The sequence below is a fragment of the Henckelia pumila genome, chromosome 4, assembly GCF_033568475.1.
Source record: "Henckelia pumila isolate YLH828 chromosome 4, ASM3356847v2, whole genome shotgun sequence".
Classification (NCBI taxonomy): Eukaryota; Viridiplantae; Streptophyta; class Magnoliopsida; order Lamiales; family Gesneriaceae; genus Henckelia; species Henckelia pumila.
The window spans coordinates 10,052,599-10,073,778 of NC_133123.1; the positions used below are offsets into that span (position 1 = coordinate 10,052,599).

The 21,180-nt window shown below is 34.3% G+C and overlaps 5 protein-coding genes across 8 annotated transcripts; 4 read left to right on the forward strand and 1 right to left on the reverse strand.

Moving 5' to 3' along the window:
* Nucleotides 1–179: 179 nt before the first annotated feature.
* On the forward strand, nt 180–2,954 carry LOC140863975 (uncharacterized). The gene is made up of 2 exons (XM_073267798.1): nt 180–277; nt 1,689–2,954. Exon 2 carries the CDS (start codon nt 1,706–1,708, stop codon nt 2,729–2,731), a length of 1,026 nt encoding a protein of 341 aa, XP_073123899.1. The 5' UTR covers nt 180–277; nt 1,689–1,705; the 3' UTR covers nt 2,732–2,954.
* A 1,971-nt stretch (nt 2,955–4,925) lies between these two features.
* LOC140867055 (cysteine synthase, chloroplastic/chromoplastic) lies at nt 4,926–9,086 on the forward strand. 3 transcript variants are annotated; one of them, XM_073272123.1, is made up of 10 exons: nt 4,926–5,272; nt 5,528–5,637; nt 5,783–5,840; nt 6,040–6,303; nt 6,456–6,593; nt 6,683–6,734; nt 6,820–6,899; nt 7,251–7,310; nt 8,072–8,156; nt 8,687–9,086. In XM_073272123.1, the coding sequence occupies exons 1-10, from the start codon at nt 5,027–5,029 to the stop codon at nt 8,791–8,793; spliced, it is 1,200 nt and encodes a 399-aa protein (XP_073128224.1). In that variant the 5' UTR covers nt 4,926–5,026; the 3' UTR covers nt 8,794–9,086. The 3 variants fall into 3 exon arrangements, with proteins under 3 accessions (XP_073128224.1, XP_073128223.1, XP_073128222.1); XM_073272122.1 differs by having other exon boundaries at nt 4,928–5,272; nt 6,850–6,899; nt 8,072–8,152; nt 8,673–9,086; XM_073272121.1 differs by having other exon boundaries at nt 4,929–5,272; nt 8,072–8,152; nt 8,673–9,086.
* Nucleotides 9,087–10,259: 1,173 nt separating this feature from the next.
* On the forward strand, nt 10,260–12,486 carry LOC140866703 (tubulin-folding cofactor A). The gene is made up of 3 exons (XM_073271735.1): nt 10,260–10,465; nt 11,670–11,756; nt 12,188–12,486. Exons 1-3 carry the CDS (start codon nt 10,313–10,315, stop codon nt 12,287–12,289), a joined length of 342 nt encoding a protein of 113 aa, XP_073127836.1. The 5' UTR covers nt 10,260–10,312; the 3' UTR covers nt 12,290–12,486.
* A 2,162-nt stretch (nt 12,487–14,648) lies between these two features.
* LOC140866520 (uncharacterized) lies at nt 14,649–16,245 on the forward strand. 2 transcript variants are annotated; one of them, XM_073271519.1, is made up of 2 exons: nt 14,649–14,774; nt 15,881–16,245. In XM_073271519.1, exon 2 carries the CDS (start codon nt 15,926–15,928, stop codon nt 16,130–16,132), a length of 207 nt encoding a protein of 68 aa, XP_073127620.1. In that variant the 5' UTR covers nt 14,649–14,774; nt 15,881–15,925; the 3' UTR covers nt 16,133–16,245. The 2 variants fall into 2 exon arrangements, with proteins under 2 accessions (XP_073127620.1, XP_073127621.1); XM_073271520.1 differs by having other exon boundaries at nt 14,704–14,774; nt 15,903–16,245.
* Nucleotides 16,246–16,974: 729 nt separating this feature from the next.
* LOC140865943 (uncharacterized) lies at nt 16,975–19,332 on the reverse strand. Its single transcript, XM_073270784.1, has 3 exons — nt 19,085–19,332; nt 18,711–18,848; nt 16,975–17,459 (listed from the first exon to the last, which is right to left on the reverse strand). The coding sequence occupies exons 1-3, from the start codon at nt 19,211–19,213 to the stop codon at nt 17,277–17,279; spliced, it is 450 nt and encodes a 149-aa protein (XP_073126885.1). The 5' UTR covers nt 19,214–19,332; the 3' UTR covers nt 16,975–17,276.
* Nucleotides 19,333–21,180: the final 1,848 nt, after the last annotated feature.

Genomic DNA, 21,180 nt, shown 5'->3' on the forward strand with positions numbered 1-21,180 from the left:
CATAAGGTTTAACCTACTATTAATTTTACACATGATATTTTATGTCTTTTAAACTTTTCACAGAAGATGTGGATGCAATTAACCCGACAATACCATCAATTTTGTATGACTCGATCTTCGTTTCAAACTTTCAAATATGGTCTATAATAAGAACAAGCGGAGCCCAATTAGAGCCCATTGTAAATTTGAAAGCCCAACAAAGCCTTTGATCCATGGCTTGGTTTTTTTGTTCCGACACAAATCCAGCTAATTCTTGGAAGTTCTTCGAATAACCCAGGTAAGGGTTTTTCTTCGCGCTCTTCATGTTATATACGATTTCCATGATTGCGGAGCTTAATTGTGGCCGAATTCTATCTGATTTCTTTCGTCAGCACGATGTCTTCATGTTTGTGTTTGAAGATTGTTTCAGTTTGATTTGCTACATTTATTAGGTTTTACATATTAGTTCATTTCCGTGGTTTGGGAGTTTAGCCGAGAAAATGTTGGTGCTTTTGTTTTTCGGCTGATTTTTAAGTTGTTTGTGTGGGTCATGGAGGATGAAATCATTTTCCTGGAGTTCTGTTCGTTGAAATGCCGTGAAATTTGATATTAACAAAAAAGTGGTCCAATTTTGTGACGTTCCTAGGTGCTTTTCTGGTAAATAAATTTGTCTAGGAGAAACAAATGAAATCATCAATATTTTTGAGTGCAAAGCCTATAAAAAAATGGAAGATAGTAGATTATTGACACCGAATCTTCACGACTGACTCTCCTACCATTTCAGTAGTAGTGTATTGCAGACCAAGAGTGGTGGGGCTTATACTCTACTTTTCCCTCTCCTACGGATAGGTTAATAACTCGTCTCTAGCATTTTGGGTTACTTGCTAGGCCAACCCCTTAAGAAAATCGTTGTAGTACCTTTCAGTTTTTCTGCTTCCAAGTGTTTCATCACAGAAATGCAGCACCCAATTCCTCATCCATCAATTTGACATTAGGTAATGAGAAAAAAATAACTCTTTGCCCAAGGGAATCTTAAGGTTTTTATTGTATTTGAGTGTGTAAATCCATGTAAGTGTCAGATTGGGCGGAGACAAGGGAAGAGAGTTCATCTCAGAGTGTTCAGTGGCGGGAGGAAGCACTCTCTAGTGTATTATTAATTTGTTATTATTATTATTATTTTTGGTGAATAATCAATAGGAAGAGATTCGGCTTTGTTTCTGATAACGTAATTTTAGGAAGTGAATTGAAAATATTATTTACATTTGGTTTTATTTATGAAAAGAACATTTTCTGTTGTAGATGTCATGTGATATAAAAATATTTTGCATCTACTGATTGTATTAGGATAGTAATATAATAATTATAATTATATTCTAGTAGTGATGAAAGTCAATTTAAAGTAATATTCAATCATATGTATAGGACAGTTTGAAAATGGGGTGAAACTGTCTTCTAAAGAAAGATGTTGAAAATAATGAAAGTTCTTTGTATCATTTCCAGAAAATATTTTTATTTCTTGAGATGTGACTTGCATTGCCTTGCATACTTACTGGTCAGGTCTTTTGATTTTGACTGTACTTGAATCGGTTTGTATTTTGAGGGTTAAAATGGTTCGATTTTGTTTTATTTCTTGAAAGTTATCAATCATTATGCATTTTCACGAGGATTTGAAGCTGCTAACAAAATTGTAATCCATTTATTGTATTAAGAATAAAGCAGAAGCAAAATGCAAGTGGAAACTGCACTCTCTGTGATTGGTCCAAAGCCAACAGAATTATCGACTGTGACTCAGAACTTCGGCCCATCAGTGCCTGGATCAAATGGCAAACAACGCACATCAAGCTTGGAGGCACCTATCATGTTACTGTCAGGCCATCAAAGTGCAATTTACACAATGAAATTTAACCCTGTGGGGACTATCATTGCATCTGGTTCACATGACAGGGATATTTTTCTGTGGAATGTGCATGGTGATTGCAAGAATTTCATGGTCTTGAGAGGTCACAAAAATGCCGTGTTGGATGTTCAATGGACCACTGATGGTTCGCAGATAATATCTGCTAGTCCAGATAAAAGTTTAAGAGCATGGGATGTTGAGACAGGAAAACAGATCAAGAAAATGATTGGGCACTTGTCTGTTGTTAATTCTTGCTGTCCTGCTCGAAGAGGCCCACCTCTAATTATCAGCGGATCGGATGACGGGACTGCAAAACTTTGGGATATGCGACAGAGGGGTTCTATACAGAGTTTTCCGGATAAATACCAGATTACAGCAGTCAGTTTCTCTGATGCCTCAGATAAGATTTATACTGGTGGCATCGACAATGATGTGAAGGTATGGGATTTGCGGAGGACTGATCCCGTTCTGAAGCTTCAAGGCCATCAGGATATGATTACTGGTATGCAGTTGAGTCCGGATGGATCCTACCTTCTGACTAATAGCATGGATTGCAGTCTTCGAATATGGGATATGCGTCCTTATGCCCCACAAAATCGCTGTGTGAAAATTTTAGAAGGGCATCAACACAATTTCGAAAAGAATTTGTTGCGATGTAGTTGGTCACCAGATGGTAGTAAAGTCACCGCTGGTAGTAGTGACTGCATGGTGCACATTTGGGATACTACTTCACGACGCATCTTATATAAACTTCCAGGTCATACAGGATCAGTTAACGAGTGTGTTTTCCACCCCCGTGAGCCTATTATTGGCTCTTGCAGCAGTGATAAGCAGATATATCTTGGTGAAATTTAAATAGGTTGGTTGTTTCTGTCGCAGAATCGTCCATTTTGGTTGTGAAGTAGTGATGATATGCAACTTTCAGTATGAACCTGAGGACTCGTGTTGACATAGTAAAGAGATTTCGGGGGATCGCTGTGATTTACCGGATCTTTTGTGTTTGCACATCTACATTCGACGGCTTTGCCAGAATTTGTTGTAATGTCGAGTATTATCAGCAGAATTCAAATTGATTGTAGTTTTTCTCATCTTGAATTGGCTGACGGCTATAAAAGCTTTAAGCTTTTGAAGTTTTATTTTTGATGGTTGACTTATTGAAATTAATGTGCTTTAGTTTATTACACCCTATCATATCTTCTTACACGATGTAGCCTTGTAGCGCTGCGGCCTGCGGTGGTTCACGTGCTTTCTATTCTGCACTTAGCTTTACTGTAGCATTTGATAATAGATCAAGAGATATATTTCGAATAGATTGTATTTGGATGAATGAATCTGAAGTGACATTGCGGATGGTGAAACAATAATCAACTCTTAAATCTATATATATACATTTTATATATACGTATATATATATATATACATTAGTTGTCTGAAGAAGAGTGCATTTTAAATGACACGTGAACTTCAATTCTATCATAATTAATAAAAAATATTATATAAACAACGAAAATATATTTGAATATATTTTAAATCTATGGATTCGGAATCATTTTATCGAAACACAATCTTAGATATTTCAAATACATTGGTTTGTACTTTGGAGGCCATCAATGATTAATAATTTAAGAATTGATGTCGATGCGAGAGTGGATGATGTTCGAAACATATATAAGAATTTATTTTAAACAACTCAAATATGTTGTGTGTTTAATAGTATAAGATCTTTTTATTGTTAAAGTTATCAAAAAAAAAAAAAGTGTAATAATATAAAGATAATATAAATAGTTATATATACGTAATTGTATAGTTGATTTATTTAAAACTTATATGTTTTTAATGTTAACTGGGGCTAACTCATTCCCACCATAATCGGCCCAATTAGAGCCAAGTCCAAGGGAAGCCCGTAATACCGGCCATAACTGGTGACCTGGTCGATAGTTTGGGCTCACACAACATTTGGCTAATTGCTTGATCAAAACTGGCCCAACGCTACACATTTTATTTCCAGATAAAACCTAGAAAATGACTCTGTAGTTAGATCTGTCAAAACGAACAGTGAGGTGTGACAACTCACAATTTACCAAAATCTGTCGGTTCGCGGATGGGCCAGGGCAGGGTTGGTCGGCCCGTTATTTAGGTGGGTTGGGAAATTAACAATCCAACACGTTTATTTAGCGGTACGAGGTGGACCAACCAGTCAATTTTTAGTTATATTTGACGAATTTGAGACGGGTCGGCCCGTCATTTAAGCCGGTTGGAAAATTGTCAATCAAACCCGTCTATTTAGCAGGTTAGGGCGGGTCTACCCGACGAGTCCAAACCACTTTGAAAGCTCTTACTACTATAGCTCAACTTACTCCCAAGTCTCAAAATGATACCCACTCTCTTTCCCATTATTCACCTATCGGATTATTCTGAGTTACATTTGGAGTATTTATTCTCTATGATGTGGTCAAACGTTATCATTTGAATTATCAACACATATGTCAAATTTCATAAAACCATTAGGAACCCACGTGATAGTTAATATCGAAATAGGGAGAGAAACACTCACGTTATAACATAAACTAACCTCCTCGTATCGTCTATGTAGTTCTCCATGTTTTTTTAATTTTTTTAATTTTTAAAATTCCATGTAAAATAAAACGTGAAATTATATCTTAATTTGTGGGCATGAAATTTTTTTTTTGTTAGGTTTTGTCACTATATTTATGTATTATATTATATTATATTATATAATATTATGCACATACAAAATTGGTAGGATGGACCGGATAGCATAACTTAGTTTTTTCGTTGTATCAGTCAGATTCGTGTTTTACTGTATTATCCCAATTATTTTATCATATTTTTCCATTTTAATCGAAAAATACTTTTGTTTTGTTTTTAAAAAATGGATTACAATAATGGCAAGCACAATAGCACTTAATTTTATTTTATTTTTTTTCCAAAAAAAAAAAATTATTATGGAGTAAACGCAAGACTTGGTCGGCCCATTTCATGGGTTATTATTATTATATACTTGTAAAAATATCTTTTCGTTTTGTCAAAGGACAAATCTGGATTGATATATAATATCCAATCCTCCATTTCTGAATCGAGACGCACTCTCAGTACACATACTGTTCCATCTTCGGAGAAGGCAAATCCATGGCGTCGCTGTTGAACCAGCCGTTCACTTCTCTCTCCGCGGTCAAGAAGTCTGGGCGGCGCTGCTATCCGAAATTCGCCGTCTCCGAACAGAGCCGTTTGGCTGCCGCAGGAATATCTGGTTGCAACAGTATTAGTGTAAGCAATACAAGTAAACGCAGTAAAGGTAAAATTGTGTGTAAAGCGGTGTCCGTGGAGCCTCAGACCGAAATTGAAGGCCTCAATATCGCCGAAGATGTAACCCAGGTGAGCTTTATTGTTGTTATTGTTATTAATTTATTGTCATTATCATAATTTGGTGTTTTGGGGTTATTTTAGTGATGGGTGAGAGTTTATAGTGGAGCATTCTTGCTTTGGATCTGACATTGTGTTAGTTGTAGTCAAATTTGTCTCCTTCTGTTTCTAAATGGTGTTGTTTACTAGCAAAAATGAAGATGGTTTAACTTTAGTTTTATTAGTTTTACTTTACTTCACTTTCTTGCAATTGATGCTTCATAACAGCTTATTGGGAAGACACCGATGGTGTACTTGAATAACGTGGTAAAAGGTTGTGTTGCGAATATAGCTGCGAAGCTTGAGATAATGGAACCATGTTGCAGCGTCAAGGATAGGTTGGTGTACTCTGGTTTTCGTTTGCCAAATTGTTTGCATTTTGTCTGAATTTTTGTACGTTTATTAGATTAAGAATCCTTTTGAGTTTTACTGTTTTATGTGTTTGTTATCTTCAGTTTATTTATATTTGAATATTGCTTTCAGGATAGGATATAGTATGATAACTGATGCCGAGGAAAAGGGGCTTATAACCCCAGGGAAGGTGAGATTTTATTCTGGTAAATAGTTTCAAAGAATTGTGACTAGTCTTCAACTTTGCTTTGCTTTATGAGATTTGAGCCTATGTACTCGGTAGTGGTATTAAGTTCATCCTGATGTTTCTAAGACTGGGTTTTTTTGTTGTCTTTGCATAAACATTTATGATACTGATAGATACATTGTGAAATTTGGATTTATGCTAGAGTATTTTGGTCGAACCTACTAGTGGAAACACCGGAATTGGTCTTGCATTTATAGCTGCCTCAAGAGGATACAAGCTCATATTGACGATGCCTGCTTCCATGAGTCTTGAGAGAAGAGTTCTTTTGAAAGCATTCGGAGCTGAACTTGTTCTAACCGATGCAGCCAAAGGCATGAAGGGTTCTGTTCAGAAAGCTGAAGAAATATTGAAAAGTACACCAAATTCCTATATGCTTCAACAATTTGACAACCCTGCCAATCCTAAGGTTTTTCTCCTTGTGTATGTTGATGCACTATTATTTTAAATCTGAGTTTAGAAACAGTTTTTTGTCCGCTCCACAATCACGTGTGTTTTTAGGTTAAGGTGAAATTGAAGTCCTTGTTGAAATCATGTCTCTCTTTCCTTCACTTGAATTAGATACACTATGAAACAACTGGCCCAGAGATCTGGGAAGATACAAAAGGCAAGGTGGACATACTTGTTGCGGGGATTGGCACTGGTGGGACAATTTCAGGGGTTGGTCGTTATCTTAAAAAACAGAATACTAATATCAAGGTATTTATGGGTTTTTAGATGAATTGTAAATAAAGCATTTCTTTTGTTTCTCTTGTTTATTATAGCAATAATCGCTCCTGTTCCATTAGATTATTGGCGTGGAGCCCACAGAAAGCAACATATTATCCGGTGGTAAACCTGGTAAGTGGGCCGTCAGCGTTTTTCAATGTTGATAGCTAAGTGTAAAATTTTGTATATTTCTAGTTGCTGCAATTTGCAACTGCAGGCCCTCACAAAATTCAAGGAATTGGAGCAGGTTTTATTCCGAAGAATTTAGATCAAGATGTGATGGATGAAGTTATTGAGGCCTGTTTCTTACCACCTTGACATTCTTTAATGCTCTTTATAAAAATTTTCCCTTTGTGAAATTGTTACTGATTTGAATACCAAGATGATATGCATTGGAATATCAACCCTTGATTAAACTTAAGCTGACACTTGTAATTTAGAACTCCTTATTTAAACTTCACAATCCTAACACATCAATTGAAAGGAACCAGTTTAATTTAGCTCTTTACAAGGACATCAATTTTGTGCGGTGTTACACCTGCATTATTTGGTTGTCCAACATGTGTTTATGCGTCTCTTTTTTCATGAACAATTTGACTTTGACTAAAGCATTTTGTTCTGACTGGCTTTTTGTTGTTTCATTGCCAGATATCAAGCGATGAAGCAGTTGAAACTGCGAAGCAATTAGCTCTTCAAGAGGGGTTACTGGTGAGTGCTTCATGTTATCTGACAAGTTAGTATTGTTATTTGTAGACAATAAATGTAACAGGAGTAGAGATAAGTTTTCAAACATTACTTTGTATTTTCACGTGTCAGGCGTGGTCCTTTTCTAACATTGATAGATGTAAGATATAGGTGCTGAGGAATGAGGGCCTGCTGCACCATTTGCGTAGGAGAGAGGGGGGGTGGGGGGGGGGGGGTTTGGGGTTGTGTGTGGAAATAAAATAACTTGTTTCTTTGTTCTGGCATGCTTACTGTCAAAGTAGGACAGAGTATGTAAATAGTTATTTCAACTTGTGACAGTTATGATGAGATGGCACGTCATTCGTATCTGTATAAGCTTGTTTGGTTGCTCCAAAGATGTTCTGACATAAATATGAGATCGGAAAATATTGATTAATGAAATTCAAGGCAGGAGTAATGTGTTATCCACGACATTGTGATACATATATGTATTTGTTTATGCTTTAAAAGAACCACCCAAGTGCTTACATAGTCTTTTGAATGATTTAGTTGGTTTATGTTGACAAAACTTGGAGTTACTGTACCGATTAGATCATGTGAATATGTGCTTGGGTTGTTGTAAATACATCTGCGAAGTTTATCAATCAAATCATTCAGAGTGGAAGACACGATACTAAACAAATGCATGTTGAATTTGCTGAAGGGCATTATTTTTTACGTTTGTTTATCAAGACAGCTGGAATGCTACGGATTATGATCTCAGTTAATTTTTGATTTTTTACCAGGTGGGAATATCTTCTGGAGCGGCAGCTGCTGCTGCTATTAAGGTTGGAAAGAGGCCTGAGAATGCTGGCAAGCTTATAGCGGTATGTTGTTTTTTGGCAAGTCTGCTCTTCTGCTGTTACTGTTGCTATCTATTTGTTTGAAATTGGTGAATAAAAATTTCACTTTGGTAATTTGGCCTGCAAGAATACGTTTGATACCTAAAGTTACTTGTGGTATTCAATTTATATGCACGTGCAGTTGTTTTTTGTTTTAATGACAATAAGTACCTGTAATGGTTTTCAATTTTTGAAGTTGCATGTATCGGGAGTCGATTCTATTTTTTATCTTTGAGTTCTATTTGTTTATGATTTACTTGTTTTCCTTGCACTGTAACATATGTGTCAAATGAGAAAAAAACAGCATTTGGATTGCATGATACCTGCTTTTTAAACTAAATTTAATTTTCGAGGGAAGCTTATTTCAGCACTTTTCTTTTCATATCTAAAAGAAATTCTGATGACACACAATTCATTTTGTTATATACACCAAATCTTTTCCATGCACATCAAGGTCAATATAGTACCTATTCAACTAAAAGTAAGAACTCTTGTGTTTTCGCAGGTTGTGTTTCCTAGCTTTGGGGAAAGATATTTATCGACGGTTCTATTCCAGTCCATACGGGAAGAGTGTGAGAAGATGCAGCCTGAAGCTTGAACATAATCTTTCCGCAGATCACAAATAAAACATCGGCTTCACATTGTTTGGGATTCGACACCATGTATGAGAAGGGCCAGCTTTTGTGGTCTCAGCTTTTGTGACCACAGCTTTTGTGACCACAATCTCCGAGTTTTCCCCCGTATGTTTCTTTTTCTGATGTATGGTTTGCCATGGGGACGTTTTATTATGAAATGGGGTGAGTTTTATTAATGGGAGGTGTTTTAGTTCGTTGGGTTGTGAAAATTACATGTATGTTGGATTATACATCATTTTACGCAGTTGTATTTATCTGAGCACTGATGAGTTCACAAGGAGAAATGCAATTTATTTACTTTCCAAAAATTATAATTAAAATTTAATCTTGCCTTTCGATAAAAATATCGGCAATATTGCTTTTACAAGGTTCTTAGCTTCTATAAATAATATATATTATATTTTTTTCAAAGCATGTATACAATACACGTCTCTATTTCATGCTATGTTTAAAATAGTTTCCACACATTTACAATTCAAAAATATTTTCAAAAATTAAAAAAAAAATCCCATAAAAATAATTTGTTTTGTTACAAAACTACTATCACTTCAGACACGTTTGAAACAAATAAATATTATCATTAAATTTGTATGAATATTGTTGTATTATTGTTGTAAACAATATTCATAAAAAGTAAATGATAAAAAATTATTATTAAATTAAAAGATTTTTAAAATGAAATGAAGAAAATGTATAAATAAATTAGTAGATATATTATGAAACGAATGAACTAACTCGATCTAGATTTGTAGAATGTAAATAAAATAATATTTTTTCATAAGTACGTTGAAGATTTATTTCATAAATTTAAAATATTAAACGTTGGAAAATTGAGAAAAAGGGTGAATGAAATAAAACTGTACGTAGATAATCAAAATTACAAAGTGACGAGATCAAAATTATAATTTTCTCACACATATATATGAGGAATTTTCGGCTGTCCAACAATATTTTTCTACCTCGTCCTCGACCAATAAAACCCGATACTGAATTTTAGTTGTTTTTTTTTTTATTTTTCGCATATCGGGTTTTAGTGGTCGGGGACGAGTTGGACATCATTGGTTGGGCAGCTGAAAATTTCTATATATATGAGAAGTTTTAAGCTGCCCTACAATTCCTGACCACCTCATCCCGACCACTAAAAACCGATTTTGTGTTTTAGTTGTTGCTAAAACACAGGATGACGAGTTGTCAACTCATCTATTGTACATGATGGACATAAAGTGGGCATATAGTGTTGGGCACCATAAAAGAACTATATATATATATATATATATATATATATATATATATATAGTTTCTTTCAAGTACCCATCTATTTTACCCACTACCATGTCCATCAATGATATGACACTATTTTATTGAATGTGATAAAATGTGGTCCAATAGAATAATTACATATCATTGGTGGCATGAGAATGTATAATTTTGCTTTACTTATTTTTAATTTACTTCCCCTTGAACTCAAAAGTTTCAATTTTGTGGCAGTGACTGAAGAAGATTGAATTGAATGGCAACTCTAAGGAATCTGAAGATCAAGACTTCAACGTGCAAGAGAATTGGCAAGGAACTTCACTCTTACGAGAAAGAGGTCGAAAGAGAGGCCGCCAAAACTGCTCATATGAAGGCCAACGCCGCCGATCCTTACGACATCAAGCAACAGGTCACTTCAACCACACTCACCCAATTGCTCTCTATTTTTGTTGATCGGTAACTTTTCGATGCACAAGGCATTATGTTTCTCTTGTTGGATGTTAGGAAAGGGGTGTTCTGTTTTCTTTTGGTTGGTTGGTTGTTGTATCAGTCTAAGGACTTGTTTCGAGGTTGGGTTCTCGTTTTCAGATTTAAAAATAGCTATTTCCGTTAATTTTTTTTTTTTTATGTATACAAGAAATTTGAAGGTCCATTGGTGCCTTGTAATGTGGAGACTAAAAAATAAGAATGTAATTGGAGTTACTAGTTAGACCACTAGCCAAGGGACCAGAAATGCAATCTGCACAGAGTTTAGTGTAGGAAAATTTATTACTTAGTCCAGCATGGAATATCACGCTGGATTTCTCCACGATTTTCTTTGTTCATGTAAATGATCATAATTTATGCTTGATAATAGTCATTTTTTGAGGATTGGAACTAATATGGCGTGTCTTCATAAACCATACATACAATTTGAAGATATACATGCTCGTAGGGGTTTGTCATCAACGAAGAGATCCTTCGAAGATCACGATTATTGAGTGTTTTTTGTGGCCTCTTTGATTGTTAGTATCAACAAAGGAGAGCCGAGTTCTTTGCTTTTTCAGGATCATTCGATATAGTTTAAAGGACAGTGTATGTTTACTGTGTGGAGATAATTAATGGATAGGAGTACAATGTAACAGATTTCATAGAAGTTTGTGCTCAACACCCATGTTCTGCAGGTGGATATGGCTGTTCATTGAAAATGACAAAATCTTACTTTGACGTTTGTTCAGTTTTTAGTTTTGTACAGTTTTTGAGAAAAGAGGCTGGGAAAGTGGTTGTGGGGAAGAGAACGAATTTATGAGCGTATAATATGTAATCGTATGTGCTGAATCTTGGGTGAAGGGTATTTGACCCTTCTGACTAGCTAGTTGTAACAATAAGTGGTGATGATTAAAATAAACAGAAAGATCTTCATACAAATCCATGCATTATGCAGGGTGTGTGGGACTCATTCGGGTTAGTCAGTGTGAATTATGAATTGTGGAGGTGTTCCTTGACTAAAGTTGTGGTTTTACTGGCTAGCTTTGAATTGGTCATGCCTTTTCTTGTTTGCTCTTTATTTTTCATTTTTTTTGAAAAAAAAAATACTGAATGAATACTTCTTTTTCTTGATGTATTTCATTCAGGAAAACGTGCTGGCTGAGTCCAGGATGATGATACCAGATTGCCACAAGCGCCTAGAAGCTGCTGTAACTGACCTTAAAGGATTTTTGGTGAGTTGTGATGTTTGTTCTTTTCTTGATGCTATTAATTATGTTCCTCCTCCACCTTATGCATGATTTTGTGTTTGATATTTGTTAGCTGATCTATGCTTACAAATGTAGGTCTACGTGTTCAAGTGACTGAATTTAACTTTTGGGTCTAGTGCTACTAGGATGTAACCGTGGTTTGATTCCTGATTTATGCTTGGTGCAATGCCACCCCAAGCTTTCAACCTGTAGCATACCAAATTTCCAGTGTCAACTCTTTTTCTCTCTCCCTTATAGACTCCCCTGACCCCTCCCTATGACTCGAACTATGAACTAGTTTCAAGATTGCATATATTTCTTCTGTAATCTTGAAACCTTCATTTTGTTGAAATTGGTAATATTAATTTCCATTGCTTGAACTTGGTTCCAAATCTTAACACGAAACCTATTTGCAGGTTGAGCTCGAGGAGTCGGATCTAAAGGAAACCCCAGAGCTCCAAGATGCTCAAACTGTCATTACTGAGATTGAACACATATTCCAAACTTCAGAGGCTTAGATGGAAAGTTCGGGTTGCCTCTGTGTTATAGATGGATTTGCATTGGTATTGCAATAGCTTACATTTGGATGAGCTCAATGCTTGGTGCTTCGTTTGTTTGTTTATTTTTCTTTTTTTAAACTAGTGCTGCATTCAACTCTATCTGCAGTATAATTATATCTCTTTAAATACATTAATCCAAGTGAGTGTTTTTGGGATCTGCTTTCTAATTTCTTGGATGGAGGCGAATTTTCAGAAAGACTTTGGATCTGTTGGTCTGTAGGGCTTTCTTTTCTTGGAATCATTTTCATGTCTGGTGCAATACCTCCTTAAATATTATGATCGAACATATGTTATAAATTTCAATATAATCTTCAAAAATATATATTTGGAAGTTTATGTATTTAGACAACACTGCTTTTGCCCACAATTAGAGCTGTCAAACGGACCAACCCATGGCGGGGCGGGCCGGCCCACCAAAAACCCACCTTTTGGCGGGTTGAGGGCAGGCCGACCCACCATCCCAGCGGGCTGAAAATCCTCAGCCCAACCCAACCCAAGGTGGGTTGCGGGTTAGGCGGGCCGGCCCACGGATTTGATCATTACAAATAAAAATAAATAAAAATTATTATAATTAATTATAAATATAATTTCATAAATAAATATTAATATAAACATATTAATAAAAATTTTAAATATTGATTTCATATGTGTAAATTTTATATAAAGTAATTAATACAAAAAAAATTCACAACTTTTATTATAAAATACATATATCACAATATAAATAAAAATAAAATATTAATTTTCCAGGCCCGCGGGCCAACCCAGGCCCGTGGCGGGCCATCGTGCGGGTCACGGGCCTAGGCGGGTTGGCCCATTTAGGCCCACCTTTTATTGGGTTGAAAAAATTTCAACCCAACCCACTTAAATTGTGTGGCGGGCCGGACCTACCCGGCGGGCCTAACCCAAATTGACGGCTCTACCCACCATGAACCATGCTGTTCGTAGAATAATTAAATCATTATGGCTCTGTTTCGATGATTAATTATAATTTTTTTTTATAAATATGTTCTTCTTTTTTTAAAAAAATTATAAAATATTTTAAAAATAAAAATACGTGTGGACAACTATTTTATAAAATAAACGTTTTAGAGTTAAAAAATATGTTTTGATTTCTATTATACCTCAATTTTTTTTCCACTTATAAAACGAGAAAAAAAAAACTTTTTAAATATTTATCCAATAGACCTTATATTTTTCATGGGCAAAATTACATTTTTGGTCCTGTAATTTACACATTTTCTATTTTTGTCCTGTCAACAATAAATTTACATTTTTAGTCCAGTAACTTGCATCATATTTTTATTTTTAGTCTTGTTAAAACTTACTTGCATATTTAGTGCTGTAACTTTTTTTTTTTAAAAAAATCATGTTAACACTGAATTTTCATTTTAGTTGTATAACTTGCATTTTAGTACCAAATCAATTTTTTTAGTTCATATATAAATTTTAGAATCGAAACTTATATGGTTAGATTTCAGATTATATATGCCAAAACAAACTGACAAAAAAAATCATTAAGGCATCGTTTGGTTTGAGTGATAGGATAACTAATCCATAGATAAATAAAATTACATTATTTGATTTGATGGATATATTATAATTTATTTGATTTAATTGATGTAAAATTATTAATTAATAAATAGATAAATAATATGACGAAAATAAGGCGAAATTGATTGAAATAAGTTATACATAGATTAATAATATATCAAACCAAACAATGCCTAATATTTGTAGTCAGAAGTCCTATAACTTACATTTTAGTCTCAAATCGATTTTTTTAGTTCATATATAAATTTTAGAATCGAAACTTATATGGTTCGAGTTCAAATTATATATGCCAAATAAACCGACAAAAAAAAAAATTTACATTAGATTAATAATTTTTTTTTTATATTTTAGTCAGATTATGTATTTTAATTATAAGATGATGTTTAGTGAATTAAGAATATTTTGAATAATTTTTAGTTGATTGTTGTTTATTTAATTCATTTAGACTTTAAAAATTTTACTAAAAAATTATGTAAAACCATAATATATATATATATATATTTAAAAATCGAACCGAAGAGACCAATGACACCCCCGACATAAATTTTTGGAAGAAAATTTGCGTTTGTCTCGTTATTTTTTTAAAAATGTAAATATTCGATAGTATGTCCTTCTCAAGTGTGAAGTTATTTTCAAAAGTTGACAAAGGTTTAAAAAAAAATCATCCCATTTTATTTTATTTATCTAATTTGTAATTTATAAAATAAAATATAAAATTTCAAAATCAGGAAGTATTTTTTTTTAATAAAAAAAACAAGTATACGTGTAAACTACGAGCATAAAACAGTCATTAGGCCGATACAGTGATTTCTCCATCTTCGAGCGCTAGGGTTTGTCTCTCGGAGGATTTAGCGACCTACGAATCATAGGAGCTAGGGTTTCACCTCAGGTTCGTCCCCCAATCTCCCTTGTCTCTAGTCGAAGGATTATAAAGGAATTATTTTACATGGTTGTTTGTTTGGTTAATTGCTGGAATCAGCTTTGTTGTTACGAAATGAATTCGAGAGAATTTTGATTTCTATTTGCTTGTATCTGGAATGAAGAGAGTCGATGGGGGTTGTCTTGTTTCAATAGTTTTGATCGGGCAGACTGAGCTAGCAGTAAGATTTATGTGTAAAATTGGCGTGTCTTAAATTATTAAACATGATACTGGGTTTTCTCTTTTTCGTTTTTAATGGAAGCATGTAAGGTTGAAGAAGCAAAGAGGGGAAAAGGATATCCTTATGAGTCTATGACAACATAACCAAGTGGTGCATATTCTTGAGATGAGCCCAAATCACACAGAGCTTACTTGCCCCATGGTTGTAGAGTCTACTGTAATATCTAAATGTTTAGAGAATTTTATCGAAGGGACACATAGTGAGTTAATGCAGTAAAATCTAAGTTATAAAAGAAAATTTCACAGTATATCATCCTGTATGTAATTGATCGAGTATTGAAAGAGGGTGAAACAAATATTTATTAGTAAGCAAATAATGACTATTGCCTTGCCCGTCATCTTGGATACACTGCCCTTATAGACGTGTTTACTGTACGGGGATTGTTGAGCCTGCCTTAAAACATACCATGGCTAATGAATGCTTCATGGTTACAGTCACTTCATAACTCTGCTTTGCTCTAGCTCGCATCTCTGCACAATTGGTCGAACTTGCTTTGATTTGATCCTAGATTTGATCGAGTATTGAAAGAGGGAGATATGCTTGCTAAATAGGCAAGCAGAGTGATTAGGGCAAGACTATGTCATAGATAGGCCACAAAACTTGTGGCAGTTGAAAGGCACAAGGGGAATGCATAGTGTATTTTCCTTGCTTAATGGAGGCAAGTGATGTGAGTCAAAGCAGACTCAGAGGTAGCTCCATCTCAAGAACAGAGAATTAAATTTTTTTAACAAGTTTTACTGTATTAGTGATTTTAAATTTTGTTTTTGAATTCATGCTAATGTTTCCGTGTTTTTACTGTTGTAGTTTACTAATAGGCTCGTTCTTAAACTTGCAGGCTCAGAGGTGTACGTTTATAGGATTCTAGCTGTTCAATAAAACGATGACGGGACTTTCTGGATACCGTGCCCTTGCACCGAAGACAAAGAATCTGCTTGTGGCTGGAGGCCTATCGGCTTTTGTCTTTGGGGTGTACTTCTATACCATGCGGGCTGTTGGTGGTACTGATGAACTTCAGATAGCGATCGACAAGTTTGAAGAGCAGAAACATAAAAATGAGACGGAAGCAACCTTAATACCTAAAGCCTAACTGTTTTATTTTTTGTAAATGGAATGTGTCTGTGAATTGCTGCGGCACATTTTGTCCTGATTGAGTGTCTTCATGTTTAAATAAAAGTACTGTATGATGCGTGTTTTGTGACACTTCAATTTTAGAACAGTCGTTTTAGTAACACAGATGTAACTTTGGAGCATGTAAAAAAACCTACGAAGCCGGAACAATTTTGGAGTCGGCTAGTTTTTTTTAAATGAATAGAATATTTTGGGAAGAAATTTTTTATTTTATAAAATTTGTGTTTAGCCTTTAGATGGTCTGCTATATAAATGTGGATCGTGATAATATCTTCTTCCTAAGTTTTATGTTTCTCGTGGTGTTAATCCTCAAACAGAGCATCCACGTTAAGTTAATGGTGTAAAATGTTGCTAAGCACCCAAAACCCACCTTTTAATTGGTAAACTTTCCAAATTCAGTGGTCGTTTCATATGTTTTGATTTTGATTAAAAGTGTGTATGAACCAGGTGCTTCCTGTTACTCAAATAAATTTAATAAGATCACTATCTTTGAGCAATAACTAGGGTTTTGACTCGAGTCAAGGATTCGATCGAACCGAGCATTGTGAGCGGGGACCGTCCAAGGAAGGCTCGAGCTGAGTTAGAAGACTAGAAAAATTAATTTTCTTTTATTCTGTATTATTTAACCTTAATTTCATAATAAATTACATAAAGTAATATTTTTTTAATGTAAATATTCGAGCTGTGTTTTTTTTTCCCAAGTGAAAGATTCCCAAATCAGACGTACGTTAAACAAAAGCACGTGAGATAAATCGTCTCAAAACACTCATTAATATCACCAACCTTACTATTCACATAGGAAAGATTTTGAATAAAATACGCCCATTACAGTATTCTATGTCTCAAAAGCATCGATGTAAAATGCATCGGTAAGCAAGCATAAGATGAATTAGTACAAAAAAATGGATAAAAAAACTTGTCGAACTCAGCCATGATATATATTATAAATAGAAAGAAATGTCATCTCATCGTAGAGTTGTAGTAATCGCTGAATAATTTTTGCCTCCACCAACTTGAGATTTAAAGATTTTCTCCATCAACTAAAAATTCGAAAAATGATATGATGCAAAATGACCACTCTATAGCATCAACGCAACATATATCTAATCGTTGATTGAGAGATAGGCCTTCAATTTACCAGCAAGGTGTGGCATCATGTTGATGCCGTCTTCAACCGACATGTCAACACATGACTCCAAAGCTTTCATTGCATTATTGCCCCCACCCTGAACCTTAGCTGTCTCAAATTTGTCTTGACAAACCTTAAGAGACCTGTTTAATCGTTCCTGCGCAGACAATCGAAAAAGAAGATTGAGCAGATGAGAAATCAACCTTGCAACTGTTAGAAAAATAGAAGAGCTATTATTCTCAGTATGATCATAAAATTTTTGTCAGAGTGTGATACAAAAACATAAATTATTGCATATCACTATATACTACCGAAAAATAAAGATAGCGAAAACACTTCAATACAAGTTAAACAAGTTAATGTCTATTACCATTCATAAGCTCATGGCATGTTTACTATTCCTTGATTCAGAAAAGTATTCGACCCAAGACTTATCCAGAATATGCCGAAAAATATATTCTTTAAAAAATTCAATTTTCTTCCCTATCAAACATCATCTTGTCTCCATTGAACCTTAATACAATCAGAACTCATAACATGAAATCATTCTTGGAACCACATAAGCCATGAAAATTATTCCAGGTCACCTAAATCGAGTTCCACTTTTGCAAAAATATGGTTCAAACAAAGATAATGAAATAAGAATGACTATTAGATTATTCTAAAAAAAGTTCACCATGTTAGCCAAATATCTAACTTGCAAGCAGCATAAAGTAACAGCCTTAGAAACATAGACAGTTATCCAATGTCACAAACTACAAATCCCAACTATTTGCGACTGAAAAAAAATGATAAAGCAAAAATGAGTCCGTCCAGCATTCATCATTCACTGGATTTCAAAACTGCGTTGATTCCTCTTGTTACATGCTTCCACGACCATATTCAGCTTAATACTGAAACATAACACCCATACAACTTGACACACTAAATCCAGTTCTTCTTAGAATACCAGTTCTACTCACTGTTCATCCCTTGACAATCTAGTAACAGAAGATATGGTTCACAGAAGTTCGACAGACGACAATAAACTCATTCTAGATCATATGATATTTAAAACAATTTCCTTCAAGGAGTCTGAAATGGAATTCGTGTTTTAAGTTTCATATGTTCACTAAGTGACATCAAACCTTTCATTTTAATACACATGATCAACAACGAGGTGGCATTGCATCACATCACATAATTTTAACCCATGTCAAACAAAAAGAAAATTTTAGCAAACCTGTTCCGGTGCATTCATAACATATAAGCAACAATAATGCCTATATGAACAAATAGAAAAATCTCTCACTTAAGAAAATTGAGACCCTATTTCAATATCAAAGTATAAAACCCAAGATTAGAAACAAACCTTCGTAATTCTAATTCATATACCATGGAACAAATCAAAAGAGAATGAAAGAATTACTTGAAAGTTGGCCATCTCATTTTCAACAAGATTCTGTGCGTTAATAACAGGAGCACTGCAATGCTCTACACAGTTAGCGATTTCTTCTTTCTTCTTCCTCCTGTCGAAACACTCGTGTGCACACTTGAAGTACGCTTGCTGCAAACCCAGACCAAACAAATAACAATCAACCCACATGGTGTGTTTGAAATTTTAAATTTTCGAACATACTCAAATTCATACTATAAACTTTGCATCCAATTTTAGCTATAATTCCAATCACGTGAACGCAATTCAAAACCGTCAATTCTACATGGAAATTCATTCCTTTTTTTAAGTAATTTCTAGTGAAACCATTGAAAATAAACGCATCAAGAAAACCAGAGACGAAAAACCTGGAGCGTGAATTCGATGTGGTCCTGTACGCCGGAGAGATGGGATTGCGCAGCGGTGTTGACTTCATTGAGCTTCTGCCTCAATCTTTCGTTGACCAATCTCTCTTCAGCTGCGGCTATGTAATCCATATCCAATATGTATTGCGAGAGGTGGATCAGATTCAAATTCAGGATTGGGGTTTTAGAGAATTTTTTTTTTTAAGGAGGGTTTTAGGGATTATGCTGCTTTTCTTGGGGTTTAAGCTGGAACATAATTAATACATTGGAAACCTTTAATTTTATTCGATCTTTTTTTTTTTTAGATACAAAGTATTTTTAAATTGGGAAACCAGACTTTGGTTTTTTATATTTATCTCTGTGTTATTTAGAGCTTCTGTGTTGTCAAATTTTAGTTGTAGTTTTAAATGTTTCAATATTTGATAATTTCGGTCATTTTTTTTCAGAATAATTGATATAACACTGCACACATCAACATTATGTTTGTGTCTCTTGTTAACGATGAGATTTGAATAATATTACAAGTTTTACCTTAAAAAAAACATCATGTTTGTGTCACGTCTGCGCTACGTGTTGCCTCATCAACGACATGTTATTCCGAAAAAACAACGATTGGAGACTAAACTAAAATTTGACAACATAACATACCAAAATAGCAAATAGGTAAATATATAAGACCACAAATATAATTTTTCCTTTTTAAATTATTTAATTTCTTATGACATTTATGTACTTTTGTAACTTATTAAAAAATAGTATGTAATCGTGTGCATAATATTATTAATCTTAAATATATCATTTTTTGGTTTTTGTCTAATCTCATAAATATGAATATGATTTAAAATTAATGGAATCTTCTTATCTTAATATATATATATGCGTATACTTGGGGTAAAAATTATATTGAAATATTCATTAACTTTTTTAAATAAAAAAAAATCATGTACAAATTATGTAATTCGTACATCAACTAAACGAAATGATGGGAAATGACTAGCTTGTATATATACTACGACATATATAATAAGATCTAATCTTCCATTGAGAGATGAGCCTTCAATTTATCAGCAAGGTGTGGCATCATCTTGATGGTATCTTCAACAACAGTGTCAGCACATGATTCCAAATCTTTCATCGCATGATTGCAAGCCTTGAGAGACCGCAAAAGTTTTTCCTGCAGCATGCGGTATTTTCATTTTCAAAAACTAGAAAATGAATAAGAAGTACTACAATCACTAAAAGAAGGCACCACTGAAAAATAATGAAGTTCCAGTTTTCTAAAAATTCTGTGCTGATTATACAAATAATGAAATTACAAGAGTGACTGTTTATAGTATTATATCCATGGCATTCATGTTAGCCCAATATCTGATCTGAGAGCAGCATATGAAAAGGAACAATCTCTTGATCCAAAAAAATAGACAGTTATCCAATTTCACAAAACCAGAAATCCCAGCTATCTTCAACTTAAAAAAAATGATATAGGAAAACGAAATGGCTCCCGCATTTTTTCATTCATGACTGGATTTCAAAACCCCATTGCTTTCACGACTATATTTAGTTTGATAAAAAAAAACACAATCACCCGTGCAACTTGATACATTAGATCCAATTCAGCTCGAACAACCAGTTCTACACGCTGTTCATTCCTCTCCCGATCTAGTATCAAAAGATATGGTTAAAAGATCCTATGATTTTTGAAAACAATGCCACAGTGGACTTCATGATTAATTAAGTATTAGGTGTTCACAAAGAGACATCAATATCCCATTCATCTTGAGGCACATGATGAATAATGAAGCAACTGCATTGAATCACTACAACAGGAAAATTCCGCTAACTTGTTCAGGTATATTCGTAAATGCAAGAAGCAACCACGCCCGTGTCTATAAATAGTAGAGATTCTGATATTCATGAAAGCCAGTCAACAAAACCACAGTCAACAATTAAATGCACAATAGCTTAGCAAAACCTGTGCATATATCAGCAGAAGAGTAAAACAAACGAGACGCATCAAGATGAACGAGAAGAAAAATATCTCTAAAAATTGAATAAGACCCTGTTTTTTAATACTAAAGCATAAAACCAACCACCAAAAA